Source organism: Drosophila navojoa, chromosome 2 (assembly GCF_054131105.1).
Source record: "Drosophila navojoa isolate 15081-1374.11 chromosome 2, UAZ_NAV_1.0, whole genome shotgun sequence".
NCBI classification, from domain to species: Eukaryota; Metazoa; Arthropoda; class Insecta; order Diptera; family Drosophilidae; genus Drosophila; species Drosophila navojoa.
Genome location: NC_142890.1, coordinates 2,245,175 through 2,265,682, shown reverse-complemented (window position 1 = coordinate 2,265,682; position 20,508 = coordinate 2,245,175). Strand labels below are relative to the sequence as shown.

Below are 20,508 nucleotides of genomic sequence, written 5' to 3'. Positions count from 1 at the left end.
TGGTTTCTCATTATTATGTCGCCAGTCAAAAGCAATTGAAAGTAAAACAACCGCAGCAACAACAACAACAGATCTTGGCAAATTCGTGCGCTACTGTTTGGTAAGTTTTTTAGAATCACAACAAGAAGGACAACAACAACAACAACAAATTAACTTGTTAAAATGCAAATTTTTTGACTTGAGGGGTTTCGCCCGCCTTTTGAACTGGCATTGAGACAGGCAACTTATTGATTTTGATTAATGTCTGCCGATTTCTATGGCCACGAATCAGGGGCTGGGCTGTGGCTCAGCTTAACTGGCTCTAATTAATACATTAATCACACTGAACGAGCGCCAACTCCTGCCACAGCTGTGAAAGCCAAGCCAGGCACAATTTTCACCTCCGCCGGCATCTCTGCATATGTGTGCCCGTTGCGGGGGCCAGCCAAGATGGACATGTTCTGATACTAGTTTTGTGTAGCAAATTCGAAATTTATCATGGCATGTTGGCTGCATCACAGCATCACTCACAGCAGCACCCACGAACAAGGCCACACAATTGCAGCCCCACATGCGGCTGGCCTTATTTGGCGGCCAGGCTTTATGCAGATTTCAACTCACTCTCTCTCTCTCCCGCTCTCTTTCTGTCTCTGTGTGGGTGGGCAAGACGCGACACTTTCTACTTGTTGGCAATTGCACAATTTGCATTTAATCAACTCGCAGCTAAAACTGTTGGCCAAGTGATTGCTTTATGATCTTGGTGCACAAATTATTTTTATTGTTTGTCATAAAAAAAGAGAGAAAAAAAGAAATAAAAATAAAAATAACTGCGAATAACTAAGATGTTGCATCTGCAGTAGTTGCTGCTGCAGCAGCAGCATCTGCAATTGGCAGTTGACAACAGCAATGGACAACGGGCCAATCAGCAACATCTTCGTTTGCTGCTGCGGTCGCCGCAGTTGCTTTTAAGGCTTTGTCATTAATCAAATGGAATTGAAATGCACCGCGTGTACATCACACGGCGTTACTTCTCCTGCTGCTGTTGTTGTTGTTGTTGTTGTTGTTGCCTGTGTTTGGCGCACAACAACATGCAGCGCCCATTTGGAGTTTGCCATTTTTGCGCATTTTAATCATGCTTGTCTCGCCTGAAGTTATTTGGCTTTATACGTTTTTACGTTTGCTTATGCCAAAGATCTGCGCGCTCTGATAAAGCGCTGCCGACGCGTCTGCAGAGTCATAGCCCCAGCTAGAGCCACTAACCGCCAACGCGAACAGTGGTCGAAATGATTAATACATCTTGATGCCATTTGGTTTGTAACGCAGGCCAATAAAAACGTTTCTTTTGATTGACAATGCCAGGCAATGTTTGAGATGCTGTCCGTTGATTACTTCATTAGGCCGGCTCCGCAGTTCGAAAGTTGCAGCTGAAAGGCCATTTGATTCAATTATGCATTTGCATGCAATTGAAACATAAGTCCGCCTGCAACAGCTGCCCATCCGCTTATCAACCTGTCCGTCTATTGGTCAATTGGTCAGCACTACTCTCCTACTGGAAGGAGGAGGAGCAGGAGGAGCAGGAGGAGATCAGCAGCAGCAGCCGCTTTTCAGTCGGTTGGTGGGCGATAATTATCTGACTGAAAAATGATCGTCTGGCCAAGCGGCAGAGACTAGTCCCACTTCGCTAACGATCAGCATTTGCATGGGAGAAATGAATGTGAGCGCAAATAAAAAAAAAACTCAAAATATAAAAGAAATCAATAAAAAATTGATAAATCTGCAGCTGCATTGAATCGCTTTTTTTTACGAGCTTTCATTTGCTTATGATGCGTTTTATAGGCCGCTGCGGCATATTACAATTTTTATTCGAGGGGTTTTCGTATCTATCACGAGGTGCAAAAACATATGATAAATATTTGATAGTAATAAAACCCGGTGGCAATTTCAATTAGCTTAGATAATTACATATTTTATTACAAAACTTTATATTCAAATTGTAAAAGTTGTAAGGAAACTAATATTATTGTAATCTAACTGTAATCGAAAAGTTTATTTAAATGTGCAAAAAGTTGAGCTCTATGGGGCCCAAAGCTGCCTCGTATTGTTGGCTTTTTTATGGGCTTACAATTTCGATATATATAACTCAGTGGATTTCGGCTCTGCTCAAATCCCTATCGCATTCGCTTAAAAGCATATATAAAGAAGAGCAGTTATCAGTGAAGAGAAATACGAAGGCTGTACGCAGTTAATCGGGCTCGGCTCAATAAATATTCTATTATCGACAAGTGCGCACACAAATCCATAGATATTTTCGCTGATGCCTCCATTTTGGCCAATCGAAGTGCAATTGGAGTCAAGTTTTCTAGCTGTGGCCGCAGCGGATTCTCGGCGTCTCATCTGGATCGACAGGTTTTTCGCCGCATTGTCTTCTTTATGTGTCTATCTTTTCTTGATTTTCTCGCAACAATTGCTGAATTATTTTAATTGATTGCAGTGGAGCTGCGACGGCGACGCCAACTGGTTTTCATTTGCAGCATTTCTGCAAACGGCATCTGTACGCATTTAGCCATCGCGGCTGCTGCCTATTGGTAATTGAAACTTGTTAAGACATTAAAAAATCGTTTAGCACGGAATTTGGGCTAAAAATGCGTGGAAAATCGTGAAAAAATCAAAGCAAAGCAGAAATCAGAAAACCCATACAACAGACAGCAGACAGCCAGAGGAAAAACCAAATACATTTGACAAGAAATCGCAATCGAGACAGACAGCAGCAGAAGCAGAAGAGCTCAAGCGTGTGATTTTGAAGACAAAACTTGATCAGGGCAAGGAGCCGAGGCGCAGCTGGGGCAAATTGTGCAACCACAATATACAAATTCCTGCACATAAACTAATCTTGGCAACAGCGCCGGCTCTTGACTACCGCATTTTATTTTTTATATATTTTTTTTTATTTTTTATTTTTTGCATCTTTGTATTTGACGCCCGCAAGATGGAGGGATGCTAATCATGCTCGAGCCAGGCAGACCAAAGAAATTGTGCCGAAAACTTCATAACTTTCAGCTGCCGTTGTCTGTGCTCTTTTGCATACTGCAATAAATTTCCCTGGCAATTTTCCTTAGCAATTTGCATGCCAAACAAAGCCCCAGCGCAGTGCACTACACATCTATAAGTATATACATACATATGCTTTTCAGTTACTAACTGTATGTCAAATAGCACACGATAGATAGTATCTCGCTCGTACTTCTGTGTAAATAAATATGCCAAAATTTCGTTTAATTAAAAAAATTATTGGCGCATTTTTATTTATGGCCCATAATCGAATAGGCCCCCTTTATGCAATCAAACAAAATTGCAAGCTGCATAAACAAGTTACTTTGCAGTCTTCTGCGAAAGAGCAGCGAATATCGAATACTCTTTCTATGTGAAAGATTTTTTTTTATTTTAATTTTTTTAATGAGAATTTAAACATTAAATTAAAAAAAAATATATTCGCTTTAGTGAAATTATATTCTTGAAGAAAATTGTTCAAATGAATTTTTTTATTTTAATTCAATAAAAAAAAATAAATAAAAAAAAATACGCATATGACTTTTTTTTTAATTCAATAAAAAAAAAAAATTAAATAAAATACGCATATGAAAACAAGATTATATATTATTTTTAAATTAAAAAAATATTTTTACAGATTTTTTTTTATTATCACAAAATATTGTGAACAAAGTTCTTGATTCCTTAACAAAAATTGTTTACATGAATATTATTATTATTATTATGCATTCCTTAAAATTTAAATAATAAAAAAAATAGCATAACATACATTTTTTATTTTTATACCTTTGTGCTCACTCACCTGCCACACATGCTCGTCCCTGGAGTGAAGGGAACCTCTTTGGCAGATAGTGTAGCCTATCATGCTATCATGTTTTTTAAATGAAGCCGCTGCAGGCTGTTTGCATTGGCCAAAATGCGCTAACAATTTCTACGATTACGATTGCAATTGCTATGCGGCATAAAGAAATAAACTGCAATCGCAATCGGAGAAGCAGAAGGAGAAGGAGTCGAAGATGGAGTAGAAGATGGAGCTGCGGCCACATGCATCTTCATCTTGACTCATGAGGCATGTGCTGGGCACATGCACGTACATGATTGGCCGCCAGGCAGCCGATCAGCCAGTTGTGTCTGAGTGTACTATATGCACGTAGCACCGTAAACTTTCTTTTTGCCCGGGCTGTAGTCAAATAACAATAATCGTGGCCAAATTAGTCAATATTTGCGCCCCAAAAAAATCTCTCAAAGGAAACGCTTATTATTTTATTTACTATTTTTTTCTTTTTTCTGTTTGCTGTGTTTTTTTAATGCATTTTATATGCATATACTTCACAAGCGATCCTCCCTCTATTACTCTCCGTTGACCATAAAATGTGTATAAAGTAATTTTTCGAATTTAAACATCATGATTAGCTAAACTACCAAGCGGCAGCCAGCCGGGCCAGGCAAATGACTACAAATGATTACGCATTTGAGCCAGGCCAAGCTCAAGTCTCTTAACTTCTCTCTTTTTCTATTTTTTTTTTTTTTTTTTGTTATTTTGGTGAAATTTCAGTAAGCTGCCTTTGCCTTCTATGGCCGGTCAGATGAACGGGCGATAAGCTGTGGAAAACATTGAAAACGAGCTCAGTTCGAGAGTCTAAAATGCAGACTGGACCATCGCTTGGACTCTGACTTGGCCATTGGCCTGCACTTGTTGTAACTACTTGTTGTTGTTGCTTTCATTCAGGCTCTAATGGGTCGTGTCTTTGGCCAGCAGTGCCGCACTTTAATGTCTTTGGAGATCAGGTGTTGATGCTGCAGCCTGACTCTGCAGCGGACAGCAGCGGCCTCAACTAAGCATTTCAAAGACCTGGCCTCACATTGCAGTTGATTTCTGCGTAGATTGCACTTAAATGTTCCTAGCAATAGCATCTGAAATATTTATACCCAGCCAGGCATTTTCTCTTCGCTTTGCCCTTATCTAAGCTATGCGCCAAGCTCTTTGCTCTCTGTGCTGTATGCAAATTTGTTAAGTCATTTCTGTTTGTGGTTCTCACGCTGCCACACCAGGCCTCCAAATGCCGTCCATATTTCTCCTATGAGCGGACCCGAAAAAAAAAATATCAAACAACAAACAAAAACAAAAAACAAAAAATTACAACAAATATTTCAAACAAAGGCAAATCAATTGACAATTTGAACATTTAGTACTTGCTGCACGACTTTGACAGGCCAGCAGCAACAGCAACAACAACAAAACACATGAACAACAGATCAAAATCGCCATCGCAATCTGAATCGCTGCCACAGCAACTGCACGCAGGCTGTCAATGCAATTTCGATAGCTCGATCTCGGACTGACCAAATGGATTTCTAATCAAGGCAGCAGCCACCCTGCAGTCCAAGTTGATTTTATTCTCTTTTGTTTCTTTTTGGCAGCGCCAGCTAGGTTGCCTATTCTAAATGCGACTCGCAGAATCTATGCAAATGAAATAAAAAGCAGAAAAAACAACAAGTAAGAAAACTCTAGTCGAGAGTGCTCGACTAGATACTACCCTGAACCAAACTAATAGAAAAGCACATTTAGTATGGTTCAAATTTCAATTTCGATGTATTTCAAAATATAAATTAAATAGAAAACTCATTTAATTAAATAAATAAAAATTTTGAAACAATTAAAAAAGATAATTCCGACACGCTCCGGGTTTGAGCACGAGACCTTGTGATCAAGCGCCGCGCTTTCTACCTTGACGCCACCCTTCTGTTTTAATTTTCAATGTCAAAACTGAAATAGATTCACTGCTACAGCGCCATCTACCAAATCTAAGTCAAACTAACTGCTGATGTGACTTTAAGAATGTGCAAGAACAACCAAACTAATAAAAATGTTAAAATTTCAATTTCGATTTTTGAAAAAATAGAAGAGAAATTAATCACAAATATATAAAAATTTTGAAGCAATTTAAAGAAAACTACAATACGCCCAGCAGGATTTGAACCGGGGACCTCGCGATCGAGCGCCGCGCCCTCTACCATGACGCCACTCCTCTGTTGTTATTCGCAATGTCAAAACTGAAATAGATTCACTGATGCAACGCCATCTAGCAGAACTAAACGAAACTAACTGCTGATGTGATTCTAAGAATGTGCTAGAAGATATTTGAATGTATGTGTGCACACGTATTGGAAAACTGCTGTTGCTACAGCACGTGCGTTTGTTAATTGGCCAAACATTTTGTTATTTTTTAACGTCGATTGACTAAACCGAATTTAATGAAACTTTCAGCATATGATCTACATATTCTATTGAATATTTGGCATTTAAAAAAAAACATGTCAAATCATTCACAATTAGCTATACTAGAATCTGACCTTCACTGGGGATTCTGGTGAATTTGGAGCCGGTATCCAAAATATAACAAAAACCGAAATTGTATAAAATGCATTGGAATATACTTTTAAAATTTGGAGACTATAGCTCTAAAAATGTAGGAGTTATAAATTTATAACCTATTGCGCTTGGGTTGCGCTGCAGTGTTGGCAATATTAGGAGAACTTATTTGTTGAATAATTTAATTTCTAGACGTACGATCGTAATGAAACTTACAGAACGTAATCATGATGTTTAAATGTATGTGTATACCGAAGCACAAGTCTCTAGTATTTGATATACGACTTTTACAAAGATGAGGGTGAGGGGGTGGATTTAGGGGTGGGGGGTAAATTTTAACAAAAACCGAAATTGTATAAAATTCATCTTAGTATACATTTTAAATTTGGAGACTCTAGCTTGAAAGATGTAGGAGATATAATGTTTAAACTGATCTTCGATAAGGGTTTTTATCGATAAAAAAGTATCGGAATGAGTTATCGTTTTTTAGTGAAAAACTCGATATGCGCGCTGTTTTTACGGGCATTTTAAAAAAAAGTTGAAGTCTCTAGCTCTTATATCTTCTGAAATCGACGCGTTCAAACATACGGACGGACGGACGGACGGACGGACGGACAGACAGACGGACAGGGCTAAATCGACTCAGCTCGTCGCCCTGATCAAGAATATATATACTTTGTGGGGTCTGCCACGCCTCCTTCTGCCTGTTACATACATTTTAACAAAACCATTATACCCTGATTTCCCATTTTCAATGGGTTCAGGGTATAAAAACGAATAAAAAATCGAAATAAAATAAAATAAAAGACATCGTGTCACCGCGTCAGCATTTGGTTTTAGCCAAAGTCCAAGTGCGGCTTCGGGAGATTTACGAGCCGGGCACGCCAAATGTGTTTACACTCTGTCACCCTTCTGTCAGTTTGATTTATTTGTTTGCAGATAGCCAAGCAAAAAGCTGAGAAGGCTAAAGTAGCTGCTGGCCAAATTAAAATGCAAGTATTGCTGGAATGCACGCTGGCGAGCCGAGGTGAGCCGAGTGCAAGAAATGGGCGAATGAATGACTGATTGACTTATGCAGCCAGCTGACAAGTGGCTTAAATAAATTAATGTACACACACACACACACACACACACATACACACACACATGCTTGCATGTCCCCAAAGAGATTCGAGGGAAACTGTTTACTAATCAGAGGCGTGGAGGAAGTTGCCAACAGCAACAGAAACAACAACAACAACAGCAGCAGCAACAAAACACTTAGAGCTGGTTTTTATTTCTTTTTGTTGCCTGTGAATGCATTAAATTTCAATTATATAAATTACGAAAGCAATATAAATCTTTATTTAAGAAATTAAAATAAAATAAAACGAATTACATTTTAATAGTTTTTTCTTGCCATCTTTGTCGATTGCAGCTTGAAAGAGGCATACGCAAAAAAATTCAGCAACATTTATTCTCCTGGGCCAGCATTAAAGCGAGTTTTGCGAACTGGAAATATACGCACAACAAATGATTGGCACCGAGGATATGTCCACATCGACTGGCATGGATATAAGTGAATCCTTTCGTGCCGAGGATCTCTCAAAGACGGATTTCTTCGACTTTGTCACGGCGCCGGACATGGGCATTGGCATTGGTGTTGGTGTTGGCGTCGACGTCGGCGTCGGTGTCGGCGTCAGCCTGCAGCAGCAGCAACAACAGCACCATCAGCAGCAGCAACACCACCACCAGCAGCAGCAGCAGCACAGTCACAGCCATAGCCAAGGTCATCAGCCAACGACGTCACAAACGCCGCAGCAGGCGATCTGCGGCGGCGGCGCGCGAACCACCAGCAGCATGACCCACGACATTGGCGAGGGCGGTGGCGGTGGTGCTGGCATTGTCCCAGTGAGCAATCGCAATGGCAGCAGCAGCAATGGCGGCGATCCCACGTTACAAGGCTACGAGGTGAGTACGAAGCCATCAGCAGATCCTCGCGAGACTTAAATCACTGCTTATCTAAACCGAATCTTCCCACTCGTTTCATTCCATTTCATTCGACAGTTTTGGCATCAGGACAAGGACAACAGCCGCCTGGACTCGAGCTCGATTTTCGAGGACCTCGATCGCTACTGCTGGCAGCAGCAGCCGATCACAGCAAGCGCCACGACTACTGTCAATGCCAACAACGTGCGCTGCAGCAACCAGCCGAGTCCCACGTCTCCGCAAACACATCCACACTCACACCCACATACCCATCAGCAGCAGCAGCAGCAGCAGCAGCAACAGCAACATCAGCAGCAGCAACAGCAACATCAGCAACACCAACAGCAGCAGCAGCCAAACGCCAGCAGCTCGTCGAGTGCCGCCGGCAGCAGCAGCGACACCATCAGCAGCCTGGACACGACGGACGGTCAGATCTACACATTGACAGTATTAAATGGCGGCGAGCCTTGGCTGAAGCGTGCCGAGGCGGAGCAGCTGCCCAGCGCGCTGGACTTGGACAGCTTGCTGGGCAGCTTTCCGGGCTACATCAAGTCGGAGTACCCGTACGACGACAGCGGATTCAGCACGGATGGCAAGGATGTGATTGTCAATGGAGCCGATGCCAATGGGCTCAGCAGTATTTCGCAGTCGCAGTCGCATGGCCAGACGCTGCCCTCGCTGGTCACGGCCATTTCCATAGCGGGCGGCGGGGTCAATGAGCTGGGCCAGCAGCTGGCCCAGTTCCAGAACAACAACAACGACTGGCACATGGCCGATCACAATGCGGAGGCGGAGCAGAACACGGCAGAGTCCCTGTTGCGCAGCGCACTGCAGGGCAAGGGGTATGCCAAGGGTCTGCACATGCAGAATGGCCTGGCTCTGCCCGTGGTCAAGGACGAGGAGATGCGCAGGCTGCTCTTCACGCCGGACGATGCTGCGGATGCGCTGGGCTTTGCGGACTCCACGCTCAGCACTGCCCAAATGTTCGACGATGCCCAGGCCATGGCCCACGGTGGATCAAACGCGCACATGGCTGGCTCGAATCACGGCCAGCACGGCGGCAACGCCAGCATCATTGTCGACGACATGTTCCTCTCGCTGGAGAATGCGTTCAGCGACGACTTCGAGAAGATCAAGCGCATTGCCAACGAGGTGCAGCAGTTCTGCAGCGCCAGCACGGGCACGCCCACGTCCGGCGACTACGCCAGCGGCGATGTGCTCATGCAGCTGTCGCCGAGCGGCACAGCGTCAAACGCAGCACAGCAACTGCAGCCGCTGGCCAATGCACAGCAGCAACAGCAGCAGCAACAGCAACAACAGCAGCAGCAACAGCCACCGCCCCCGCAGCCACTAAAGCCCGAGGTGTCCACGTCGACAGCGGCCACTGCTGTGGGCACAACTGTGCATGGAGGTCGCCTGGGCGGCATTAGCAAGCCCAAGAAGCAGTACAAGCGCAGCAACAGCAGCGCCAACAACAACAACAATCCTAATGTGGCCAACAACAACAACAGCAGCACCGCCAACAACAACAACAACAGCAGCAGCAACAATGTACTGGGCGTGGTCATAGGCAACGGCGGCAGCTCCTCCTCAAGCGGCAGCGCCAGCAGCAGCAGCAACAGTCCGCCAGCCAACTGCAATGCCAACTCGGGCGGCAGCAGCACCGGCGGCAGCCAGCGGAAGGAGCGCTCGTTGCACTACTGCTCCATCTGCTCGAAGGGCTTCAAGGACAAGTACTCGGTGAATGTGCACATACGCACGCACACGGGCGAGAAGCCGTTCGCGTGCTCGCTGTGCGGCAAGAGCTTCCGGCAGAAGGCGCATCTCGCCAAGCACTACCAGACCCACATGACCCAGAAGAACAATGGCAGCCTGATCAAAGGCAGCTCCGGCAAGCACCAGCGCGCGGGCTCCGGCAACGCCGCCGCCGCCGCCGCCAACAGCCTGGCCCAGCAGCGGCAGCTGAGCGCTGTGGCCACCGCGGTGGCCAGCCCCAGTTTAATGAGCGCCGGCGTCGTGCTGAGCGGACCAAACACGCCGCCCGGCGTCTTGCCGCCAGCTAATGGCCTGCTCGCCAACAGGTAGTAGAGCCGACCTTGGCTATATACATACATATACATATATAATTATATACACATAGGCTATGTTCCACAAAAAACAAAACGTAAATGAAAATCACAAACAGCAAACTATTTCTTGTTCCTTACTAACAACAAAACGAATTATATAAAAAAAAAATATATATTAAACTAAGCTAACTTTTTGAATACTCTTGGGAAAGTGTTGAATGTCATTGATGAATTCCTATCTCAGCTTTCTGTGCAATTCCTATATCACAAATACATCAAGACACACTAAATGCACTTCCACACACACACACACACACACACACACACACACTCATACATACACACACAAATTAATTTTAAATGTGCCAAATTTAATGGAAGAGATATTAATTAAATAATTAAAAGTGAAAACGAAGCTAAAAAGCAAATGAATGCGAGGTGATATCTAAATGAGGCCAAACGCTTCCTTAAAAAAAATTAAAAATAAATAAAACAAAAAATATTTTTAAAATCCATGAACTCACCCACATTAATCATTTACATAAATTAATACAAATTTATGGTTAATTAAAAGAAATTAAATATATTTTGTGAAGCGTTTCCTGTAAATTAAAAGTATTTCATTTTAGTTGCTTTGCTGCCCCTAATTAGCATAAGGTTAAAGTTCGTCAATGTAAATAGTTAATAGCTTAAGCTAAATGCCAGCAATGAGAAGAAGCTTGAACACTTCAGAAAAACTTAAAATAAAAATATAAATAGAACACTCTGAGAAATACGAATTTATAAATGTCTTCTCTTCAAGGATCTCTCATACCCAGGCACAAGCTAATCTTCTATTCGATAATACTCACACACTTTTTCGCCAGCCCTGAGAAGTGTTCATGCTATCCACGGCTCAACTACTTGCAGAAAACTTTGAAAATGCTCCAATGCATTGCACTTGCCATTATTATTTGTTCGTATTTGATAAATCGTCTATGTTACTCGATTAACTATACATATGTATATCCAACTTCTTCTTCTGACACTCGCCGCTGTTTGTATGTACTATAAATAAATAAACAACTATACACAATATCTAGGCTAAGTAAAACAAATTGAATATAATTACGTTTAGTTAATGATTAATTAATAATTAATTAAACTGCCAATTATTATGTGATAGTTTTAATAAAAAATTAAATAACAAGAAAAAAACTTTACTTCCGGTGTTTGGGTTACGTTACACATATTGTTACATATATACATACATATATATATATTTACTGTGAATTTTGCAATATTTTCTAATTTATTGAATTTAATTTATGTACATAATTAATTTTGTATCTAAGCCCTTGTTTATACACGCTGCGAATCGAATTACATTCTTTAGTTAAATGTTTGTTAGTTATTATTTATGCAAACAGAGAAAAAAGAGAAAAATATAAAAAAAAGAAAAGAAAAATTTGAACAAAATTACCAATTAAGTCTTATAATAATTTAATTTAATTTAAGTATTGCAAACATTAAACATCAAAATAAAGAAAATAAAAAGTTTATTGAATCATCGCAATTCATGGCCGAGCAGCAGAGTCTTGGAGCAGAGTCTTGGCATTGTGTTAATTAGTTTTGCAGGCCGCTAGCTGGACGGAGATCATCAGGGGCATATAAATAATTTTCTCCAATAAAGGAAGCGCATGCAAGCGCATGCAGCTGCGCATGTCAACAACAACTGCAACAACAGCAGCAGCAGCAGCAACAGCAACAGCAACAGCGGCAACATCGGCTGCAACATTACACAGGCGGCACTTGTCAGTCAAAATCAAAGTGCGGAGCTACTGCTGCATTAACAGCATCATCAGTGAGCTGTGCTGCAGATTTGTGGCAGTGGGGCAAGAGGCAGGGGAGAGGCAGCAAATGCGTGCCGCATGCGCCAGCAGCACCAACAGCGCCAACAGCAAACATCAGTGCAGATTAGAGAAAATGTTTTACTTGCAGCATCTGGCAGGCAAGCGGCAAGCGGCAACTGTGAGCGTAGTGAGCGGCAAGTCATTTGAGATCGAAACATGTCGATTAGGGAATTTTAAGAGGCGCCAGTTGCCAGTTGCCGGTTGGCTGTTGCTGGCGCAGGTGGCTCACATCATTCGAGACGTCGCGACGTCTTCGTGGCACCTTGGGGGACCTGCAGCAGACCCAGCCGCAATCTGCGGCGCTCGCCACCGCACTCGAACAAGCATCTTAATTGCATTTGATGAACTTTGAGCCAACATCTCCTGCCAAATGGCCATTTGCACAAAGAAACGCCGAACTATGCGCACTTTGCACAAGCTTTTGACAAATTAATTATCCAAGATGAAAATAAGAGTGGGAATAAATTGAACATGGGCTCCCATGTGATCGACTCGCAATAGACAGAAAAAAAGCAGACTTCAATATATTGTTGCGTCTTTTAATTAGATATGTAAATAACAACATTGCGGTAGGCGACTTGATAATACTCATTCATCCATATTCTACGGGTGAATGGAGTTTTCAGATTGGTCCTTATATGCATGGGTAGTTCTGGGAACCTAACAATAATTCGCCTACATCACGTCATGCTGCTAGCTCCAATACTGAATCCCTGGAAGAGTAGTATATACACTTCTATATAGAGAGGAACAACATAATCTTTCATCTCTATAACTTGGAAGTTGAGGAACAGAGGCAGAATTTCACTGATCCCAATAGAACGTAAGTAAGTATATAAATCTATATTTTTCTACACAGTGAACAGTGAAAGCAACTCCAAAACTGACACGCCCCTAATAGGCGTGTACAAAAGTCCAAGTGTCTTTCGCCTCAATAGCAGCAAAGTGGCCAAAGTTCATATTGATAGAAAGACGGGTACACAGAGGGACTCAGGAATGGGCGTATAGACGAATAGATCGACAGCTAGAAGTGCAAGGGCAGATGATTAGAATTCCAGGCTAACACCAACCACTTTTCATTACATGAACGAGTCAACAATCATATCTAAATGGATTTACGCTGGCGTCGTAGTTTCAAGCGATTCCACATCACTTCGAGCAGAAGCACAATTGAGGAGAACACGACCATGAAAGCATAGCCGTACCACACATACTGCAGATCCTGCAGCTGCATGGGTTGAAAGTCTCTGCGTGGACTGAGATCCGAAAATTGCAGCTCGCCCGACTCGACCATTTCCGAGAATCCGAGTTTTGTCCAATAGTTAACGATACCCGCATCAGTCAGCTGCAAGATGAGTGTGGCTATGGGCTGCTTGTAAATGGCGTTTTCGTTCACCGGAAATCCAAGGGGAATATTATTGAAGAAACAGAAATCGTTGCGCATCCGAAACAGGGGTCGACTAAAGATGTTCTGCTGAGCGTTTATAACGACCCATTTGATGGTTGTCATCATGTAGCCCTGCGAGGTATCCCAGGAGTCACGCATGCGCAAGAACTTGTTAAAGTTGGGCTCGACCAGGAACATGCGCTCGTATCTCTTCAAGTCCTTGGCACGTGCTATGAGCTCGTTGTACTCCCCCTCCCAGGCGAGCACTTTTATCTTAGAGGCCAAAATATCATCGTAGGTCCGGAAGGGCGCCTCCTTAGGGATGCTGGTCACGAAGGCCGAGAAGTAGGAGTTGTACCAAGCTGTCAACAGAAAACCCAGCACACAAATATGCATGTAGGTTGCCCGTAATAGCAACGAGGCGCGACGAACCTGGTAAAAGGATTGCCCCAGAACGCCTCTCAAGCAGTTGTCGTGCAGTATGAACTCATACAGCTGCACAGAGTAGCCATGGTGCCTCAGAACCCCCGACAGTGTCATTGAAATCACAGATATGGCGCCCAGAGTGAGCAGAAATGCCCCAAGATCGAACACATTGATGTAATACTCGGCGCGTGGTATGTCCGCCTCCACAGGCAGCATCACACACCAGTTCAACTGCTCGTAGGGATAGGTATACTGCAGCATATCATATCCTTCCGGGAACGTGATGGCCCAAGATATGTCCACAGTCTCGTTTCGCACAGCTGCGACCAGGTCCGCCGATGGAAGCAATGCATTCGGCTTGAGAGGAATCGGCTGCGTAAGAGTGCAATTAAATTTCTGCTCAAAGACCTCCATGAAATGGCCCAAAGTGCCCTTATACACGATATCTCCCTGTTTGTTATAATAAATTATGATGCGCGGAGTGGCACCACCCAGTATAATCCTCACTTTGAAACCCTTAAGATCACGCAGACGATCAGGAAAGATGATCGAGTTGGGATCAAACACGCGTTGCTCCAATTGGTAGCTGGGGAATGGCGAATAGCTGTAGAAGGTGTTTGTTAGCTGGAATATACAATTTATGAGTTAATATCTCTGTAGTGGATCTGCCGTATACCTCAAAGTCATCGAATATCGCCAGCACATTCAGCAGCCGGTTTTCCCAGCAGTAGGTGAACAATTCGTATAGGAAAATCTCGTTTACTTGTTCCAGTTGCACCATAAATACGACCCGCGAGACGGTCATAACTCTCAGGTTCTTGACCAGCGACCCAAGCAATCTTTTATTCATCTCGAAATCCGTTCCCAGCAAATGTGCCACAGTGAGTATTATATTACTATTTTTGTCATACAAGAAGTAGGTAACGCGCTCATCCAGTTGAATCACAGGCGTTTGCAGCTGGTCTATTAGACTCTTAACAAAGTCTTGGCCATCATTGAGCTCCCTCCACTCGCTGTTATTTTGATGTTTCATCAACAACATGTAATTAAAATGTTCCTGATGCTTTATGGTGCTCAGCAACTGCAGAATTTCCGAACTATTCGCCTCGCCTGTCCAGCTGATAGTCCAAAGCAAAATAACCCAATGGCAGACCATGGCGGGCATGAGCGAACCACTGCAGGACATCGCAACATGCCAACGCCTTTTTAAAGGGTTACTAATGATCCAAGGAAACACAACAAAATATGTCCAATTGGCGCCTAACACGCGTCCCATACAAAGCAAATCCCAGTAGATTACAAGCAAACGATGTTAACACTGCTCGCAGTGAAATAACTTGTGTCGGTGAGCTGTCATAATATCGTTGTAATTTGTTTTTTTTTTTACCTTTTTTTCAATCCATAAAAGGTAGCATTACATTGTGGTATGCTAGTGCAACATAACTACTTATGTGGCAAAATTTATGTAAATTATGTTAAGTTTGTCAATGTTTTAGAAACGTATCCTAATCAAAAATTAACAGCTAGATAATGAATACTTTAATTATAAATATTCAAATTTAATTTTTTTTTAACTAAGACAGAAGTTATTTATAAATTTTTGATAAATTTTTAATGAAATTAAATATTATTTATATATACACATATGTATTACATATGTAATCTTTCACGGAAATAAATGTTTCTATATATATGAGTATTAATCAAGCCTTTTACTAATGAATTTTCGATTTTAAAATAAAATACAATGGGGTTTTCTTGTTTTTCATAAATTAAAAAAAAGCCAAGTTTATTTTACAATTTACTATTAAATTGTGTATTTTTTATATATATTTTTTTCAAATTATTTATTAATTATTATTATATTTATTTTTATTTATTTATTATTATTATTTTTTTTTAGCTTAAAAAACTGAGCATTTAATATAAATATTAAATAGTTAAACTTATAAACATAAAATATTATCAAATATTAAAAATCACTAACATAATTAGTTATAATTATGCCATCTACTCTCTCTCAGCCAATTCACAAACACTTCAAGCAAGAAGACAACCAAGGATAATACCAGCATAAGACCAAAGCCATATAAAACGTATTCCAGATCGTCTAGCTTCATAGCGCGGAATTCCCGCCGCCGACTGTGGTCCAAGTATTGCATTTCACCAGCTTCGACTAGCTCCGAAAATCCCTTCAGACTCCAGTGCGACTTTAGGCCCGTCTCTTCCAGTTGCAGGATCAGCTTTGTAATGCTATCCTTATAGATGGAGTTCTCGTGCAGTGGAAAGCCGAGCGGGACATTATTGAAGAAGCACAAATCGGTGCGAATGCGAAAAAGTGGTTTCCTGAAGATCATCTGCTGCTCATTGATCACCAGCCACTTGCTGGTTGTCGTCATGAAGCCATAGCGCGTGTCAAAGGAGTCGCCCATTCGCATGAATTTGTTAAAGCTCGGCTCTATAAGGAACATGGACTCGTATTGCCGAATGTCCGGCTGGAATCTTAACAGCTCCTCGTACTCCGCCTCCCATACAACAACCTTCAACTGGGAGGCCATGATGTCATCGTAGCCTCGGTAGGGCGGTACCTTGGGTATGCTAGTCACATAGGCCGAAAAGTAGGAGTTGTACCAGGTGGTAATCGAAAATCCCAATAAGCTGATCTGCAGGTATATGGAGCTCAGGTGCATCGAAGCGCGACGCACCTGATGGACAGACTGTCCCAATACGCCCCTCACACAACTCTCGTGCAGTATGAACTCATGTAGCCGAACCGAATAGCCTTCGGATCGCAGAACCGCTGAGAGCAGTGCTGATATGATCGTCAGGAGAACAACCGTGAGCACGAATGCCTGCAGCTCAAAGACATAGAGATAGCAGTCCGCACGCGGTATATCCGCCTCCACGGGCAGCATCATACACCAGTTCATGAGCTCGTAGGGATACGAATAGGGCTGCATTTTGAGCTGTATGGGGTACGTAATGGCGAACGAGATGTCCACAGTATCGTTGCGCACGGCTGCGCTCAGTTGCGTCGACGGAAGCAGCTCATTCGGCCTGGCTGGCATCGGCTGAGTAAGCGTGCAATTGTATTTCTGACTAAAGGCATGCATGAAGTGGCCCAGGATGCCTCGATAGGCTATGTGACCCTGTCTGTCGTAGTAGACTATGATGCGAGGAGCAGCGCCACCAATTGCAATGCGCACACTAAATCCCTGAAGATCTCGCAGACGATCGGGAAAGATGATCGAGCTGGAGTGAAATGCGCGCTGCTCCAATTGATAACTGGGAAACGGCGAATAGCTGTAGAAGGTGCTTGTGAACTGAAACACACAAAACATGACTATATGTCCATCTATTGCCCATTAAGTATACCTGAAAGCTCTCGAATATCGCCAGCACGTTGAGCAACTTCATTTGCCAGCAGATGTTGAACAATTTGTGGAGAAGCGTCTCGTTGGCTTCTTCCAGCTGCAGCATGAAGACCACCCGCGACGTGGTCATGTGACTCAAGTTGACTACCAGGGCTCTGAGCAAGCGCTCATAGTCGTCTATATCTGCTCCGATCAGATAGAGCACAGACAACGCCCGACTGCTTTGCCTGTCATAGAGAATATAATTAACGCGCTCGTCGAGCTGCATCACCGGCGCTTGCAGATCTTCCATTAGAGTTCTCACAAAACAATTGGCCATAAATTTCTCTGACACAGCAACATTTTGATATTTCATTAGCAATAAATAATTGAAGTCGTCTTGTTTTTTAATGCTGCTCAGCAGCCGGAGCACTGTCGAGGTGTCTGCCTCGACAGTTGGCCTGATAATCGAAAGCAGAACCCACAAAATAGTTCGCAGAGAATTCATTGCCAGACTTTGACATATTACTGCCTGACATTGATTGATGGCTCGCGGCTTTTAAAGGATTCGCCATAAATCACAAACTCTAAAAAACTCTAATTGGCCACTGTCCAAATAGCTCCCAAGAGGCTAGAGTATTACGCGGCATATGCAAATGCATTTCAATTAAGTAAATTAACAAGACGCGTCGTCGTTTTTATTTTTTCTTTTTTGCTGCCTAATGACTCCTTGGAGAAATTATGGTACTCTAATAATATTTCATGCATTTCAAGCATTAATTGTTGTTAAAACTAGTTATAATTGCTCTACTCCAATTTCTGCTATCACGATCATCAATCTACGAGCTCCATTAGAATGTGGAGCAACTCCATCAGGTGCCTGATGCAGCCTCTCCAACCGCTCCAGCTGGACCAATTGCAATTATGGCACTAAAGGCCGGGTCACGTTAATGAACCACGAACCCATTGGCAATCAACTGGCTTAAGCAACGCTCTGGAAAAGCAGACTTTGCCTTGGAAAATGCATTTAAGAAACAGTTAAGGAGATCAACAGAGTTGCAGGCAAACAATTTATCGCTTAGATAAGACGTGACTCTAGCAATAGAAGTCGACTATAAAAAAACGTACCCAAATATATAATCTAATATATATTTTCTGAGCAAGCTTTGAGTCAGGTTTCGAATCGAGACAAATTCAAAATTATTTTTGGCCGATAACACAACAAAAATTATGACGTCAATTAGGGAAACATTTATGGATTTCCTAAGAGCTTTACTCTTCTGTTGCTTCTTAGGCCTTCTGATGACAGACTTTGCAGCCTCGCAGGCCAATCTGTGTAAGTGAGAGCTGAATGAAATCAACTAAATGCTAAACATAACATTTCAGCTCCATGCATAATGATGCCGGACCGCGGTCCATGCAAATCCCATCAGAAAATGTTCGCCTATGACACTTATGATCAGCAATGCAAAGAGTTTCCGTACAGTGGCTGCGGCGGCAATCCAAATCGCTTCAGCACCTATGAGGAGTGTATGAGAGTTTGTAAGCCCCCAATCAAGCCGAACCTGCCCACCGAATTTGACTTGGATGAAGTAGAAACTATTGTTATCTAAGGAACTGAAGGTTATTAGGCATTAAAGAAGCACGCCAGCAGTAGAAAACAAAAAACATCAAAATGCTAACCTAGACGTCGGATAAGCTACGCATATTATATGATAGACAGGTCGACAAAAGGATGGAAGAATGGGACAGTCGGGTGAATAGACAATGGTAAATCAACTCAGCTTGTCACCTTGATCAAGAAAATATATACTTTATATGATCTGCCACGCCTTCGTCTGTCTTTTAAACTCCCATTATACATATAATAAAAAATCCAGCTACCATATAATACTGATACAGATATCAGACGAATCTTCATTTCACTTCAATTTGACAAAGCTAATCGGAAATGCAGTTTGGTATTTCACCTCAGTAGAACCTTTTATCACGCGTCTATTCCGGAAATGTGTTCCGACTCAGCTGGCAGCAGCTCGCCCGGCCTGTACACGTGCTTGTTGTTGTAGACTTCGCCAAGGGCGCAAAGGTTCTTGTAGGTTCTGTCGCGCGCCTTGCACAAGGCGCCAGGCACAGCCCAGGGTCTGTAGATGGCCTTCTGCAGCATGTTGTCGGTGGCAAAGGCGCAGACTAAGTTGAAGTTATGGGAAATGCCAGTGGAGAATCGCATGCCGCTGCAGCCGACGTGCGTATTGCGGTCCGCCATGAGCAGCACAGCCTGACGCACGGATCTGCGAGAGTACGGTCGATTAGCAAAAATCTATTCAGATTGATTCATGGCTTACTGACGGCTTGGGAAATTCATTGGTCAGACTCATTATCATGGGCCGGGTCACGAGGCGCGCGTCCTCAAACCAGCCGGAGAGCAACTCCTCCGTAATCTCCGGCACCTTGTGCGACTTAAAACTGCCCGTGTAGGTGAGTCCGTCGTAGATGCTGCCAATGGTTGTGAACTCGGGCGAGGACATGCAGGGACGCGGATAAAACCTGCACCTCTTCATATATATGATGGCAAAGCTCTCCAGCTCCCGGGACCAGGCCATCCGCGCCATTCGTCCGGCCGGATGCAAGCTGCGCGTATAGCCCAGAGCCACCTTGTTCCGAAAGCTGTTGAACAGATGCAGCAGGTGCGCTTTGTACATGAACAAGTTGACCATCTTGGCGTCTGGGGCGCATGTGGCGCTCATATTCATATTCTGCACAGGAGACCAGAGCATGAGTTAGCCACAGTGCCTCATAATATATATGCATACCTACTTTAGTACTGTGACATCCAATATTCCTGTCGCCACAGTGCACGGTTTTGCAGTAGACTTCCGTGGGAATTTCTGGCGTTGTCTGTACTGCCAGGGCCAGCCCCAAGAGACACAAATGCAGCGCCAGAGCTAGCTGTTGATAATTTACGGAGGACATGTTGAGTTGACGCCTCCACTGGAAATTATAACTGAAACTCAAT

At 43.1% G+C, this 20,508-nt stretch overlaps 5 protein-coding genes across 6 annotated transcripts in view; 2 read left to right on the top strand and 3 right to left on the bottom strand.

Moving 5' to 3' along the window:
• Positions 1-10,939, top strand: part of LOC108649072 (uncharacterized) — a 69,416-nt gene extending 58,477 nt beyond the window's left edge. For both annotated transcript variants that reach the window (XM_018098071.3, XM_030391140.2), the window contains exons 3-4: positions 7,818-8,350; positions 8,447-10,939. In XM_018098071.3, coding sequence (XP_017953560.1) covers positions 7,913-8,350; positions 8,447-10,453 — 2,445 coding nt within the window. In that variant the 5' untranslated portion in view covers positions 7,818-7,912 and the 3' untranslated portion in view covers positions 10,454-10,939. The remainder of the gene's footprint in view (positions 1-7,817; positions 8,351-8,446) is intronic.
• Positions 10,940-13,434: 2,495 nt separating this feature from the next.
• On the bottom strand, positions 13,435-15,418 carry LOC108649468 (uncharacterized). Its single transcript, XM_018098440.2, has 2 exons — positions 14,819-15,418; positions 13,435-14,766 (listed from the first exon to the last, which is right to left on the bottom strand). Exons 1-2 carry the CDS (start codon positions 15,416-15,418, stop codon positions 13,435-13,437), a joined length of 1,932 nt encoding a protein of 643 aa, XP_017953929.2.
• A 715-nt stretch (positions 15,419-16,133) lies between these two features.
• On the bottom strand, positions 16,134-18,578 carry LOC108649479 (uncharacterized). Its single transcript, XM_089256649.1, has one exon. It carries the CDS (start codon positions 17,481-17,483, stop codon positions 16,134-16,136), a length of 1,350 nt encoding a protein of 449 aa, XP_089112775.1. The 5' UTR covers positions 17,484-18,578.
• A 95-nt stretch (positions 18,579-18,673) lies between these two features.
• Positions 18,674-19,365, top strand: LOC108649074 (kunitz-type serine protease inhibitor PILP-2). Its single transcript, XM_018098073.3, has 2 exons — positions 18,674-18,831; positions 18,882-19,365. The coding sequence occupies exons 1-2, from the start codon at positions 18,726-18,728 to the stop codon at positions 19,106-19,108; spliced, it is 333 nt and encodes a 110-aa protein (XP_017953562.1). The 5' UTR covers positions 18,674-18,725; the 3' UTR covers positions 19,109-19,365.
• Positions 19,366-19,376: 11 nt separating this feature from the next.
• LOC108649073 (tabinhibitin 2) lies at positions 19,377-20,508 on the bottom strand. The gene is made up of 3 exons (XM_018098072.3): positions 20,310-20,508; positions 19,842-20,248; positions 19,377-19,783 (listed from the first exon to the last, which is right to left on the bottom strand). The coding sequence occupies exons 1-3, from the start codon at positions 20,463-20,465 to the stop codon at positions 19,483-19,485; spliced, it is 864 nt and encodes a 287-aa protein (XP_017953561.1). The 5' UTR covers positions 20,466-20,508; the 3' UTR covers positions 19,377-19,482.

What these genes read in the sequence shown, in the direction of transcription:
- LOC108649479 (XM_089256649.1), bottom strand. Translation starts at nt 17,483, where the DNA reads ATGTTTTGTGTGTTTCAGTTCACAAGCACCTTCTACAGCTATTCGCCG.
- LOC108649074 (XM_018098073.3), top strand. Translation starts at nt 18,726, where the DNA reads ATGACGTCAATTAGGGAAACATTTATGGATTTCCTAAGAGCTTTACTC. An exon ending in AGCCTCGCAGGCCAATCTGT is followed by an intron (nt 18,832 to 18,881) that starts GTAAGTGAGAGC and finishes ATAACATTTCAG; the next exon opens with CTCCATGCATAATGATGCCG.
- LOC108649073 (XM_018098072.3), bottom strand. Translation starts at nt 20,465, where the DNA reads ATGTCCTCCGTAAATTATCAACAGCTAGCTCTGGCGCTGCATTTGTGT. An exon ending in TTGGATGTCACAGTACTAAA is followed by an intron (nt 20,249 to 20,309) that starts GTAGGTATGCAT and finishes TCTCCTGTGCAG; the next exon opens with AATATGAATATGAGCGCCAC. An exon ending in ACCAATGAATTTCCCAAGCC is followed by an intron (nt 19,784 to 19,841) that starts GTCAGTAAGCCA and finishes GTACTCTCGCAG; the next exon opens with ATCCGTGCGTCAGGCTGTGC.
- LOC108649468 (XM_018098440.2), bottom strand. Translation starts at nt 15,418, where the DNA reads ATGGGACGCGTGTTAGGCGCCAATTGGACATATTTTGTTGTGTTTCCT. An exon ending in CGATATTCGATGACTTTGAG is followed by an intron (nt 14,767 to 14,818) that starts GTATACGGCAGA and finishes TGTATATTCCAG; the next exon opens with CTAACAAACACCTTCTACAG.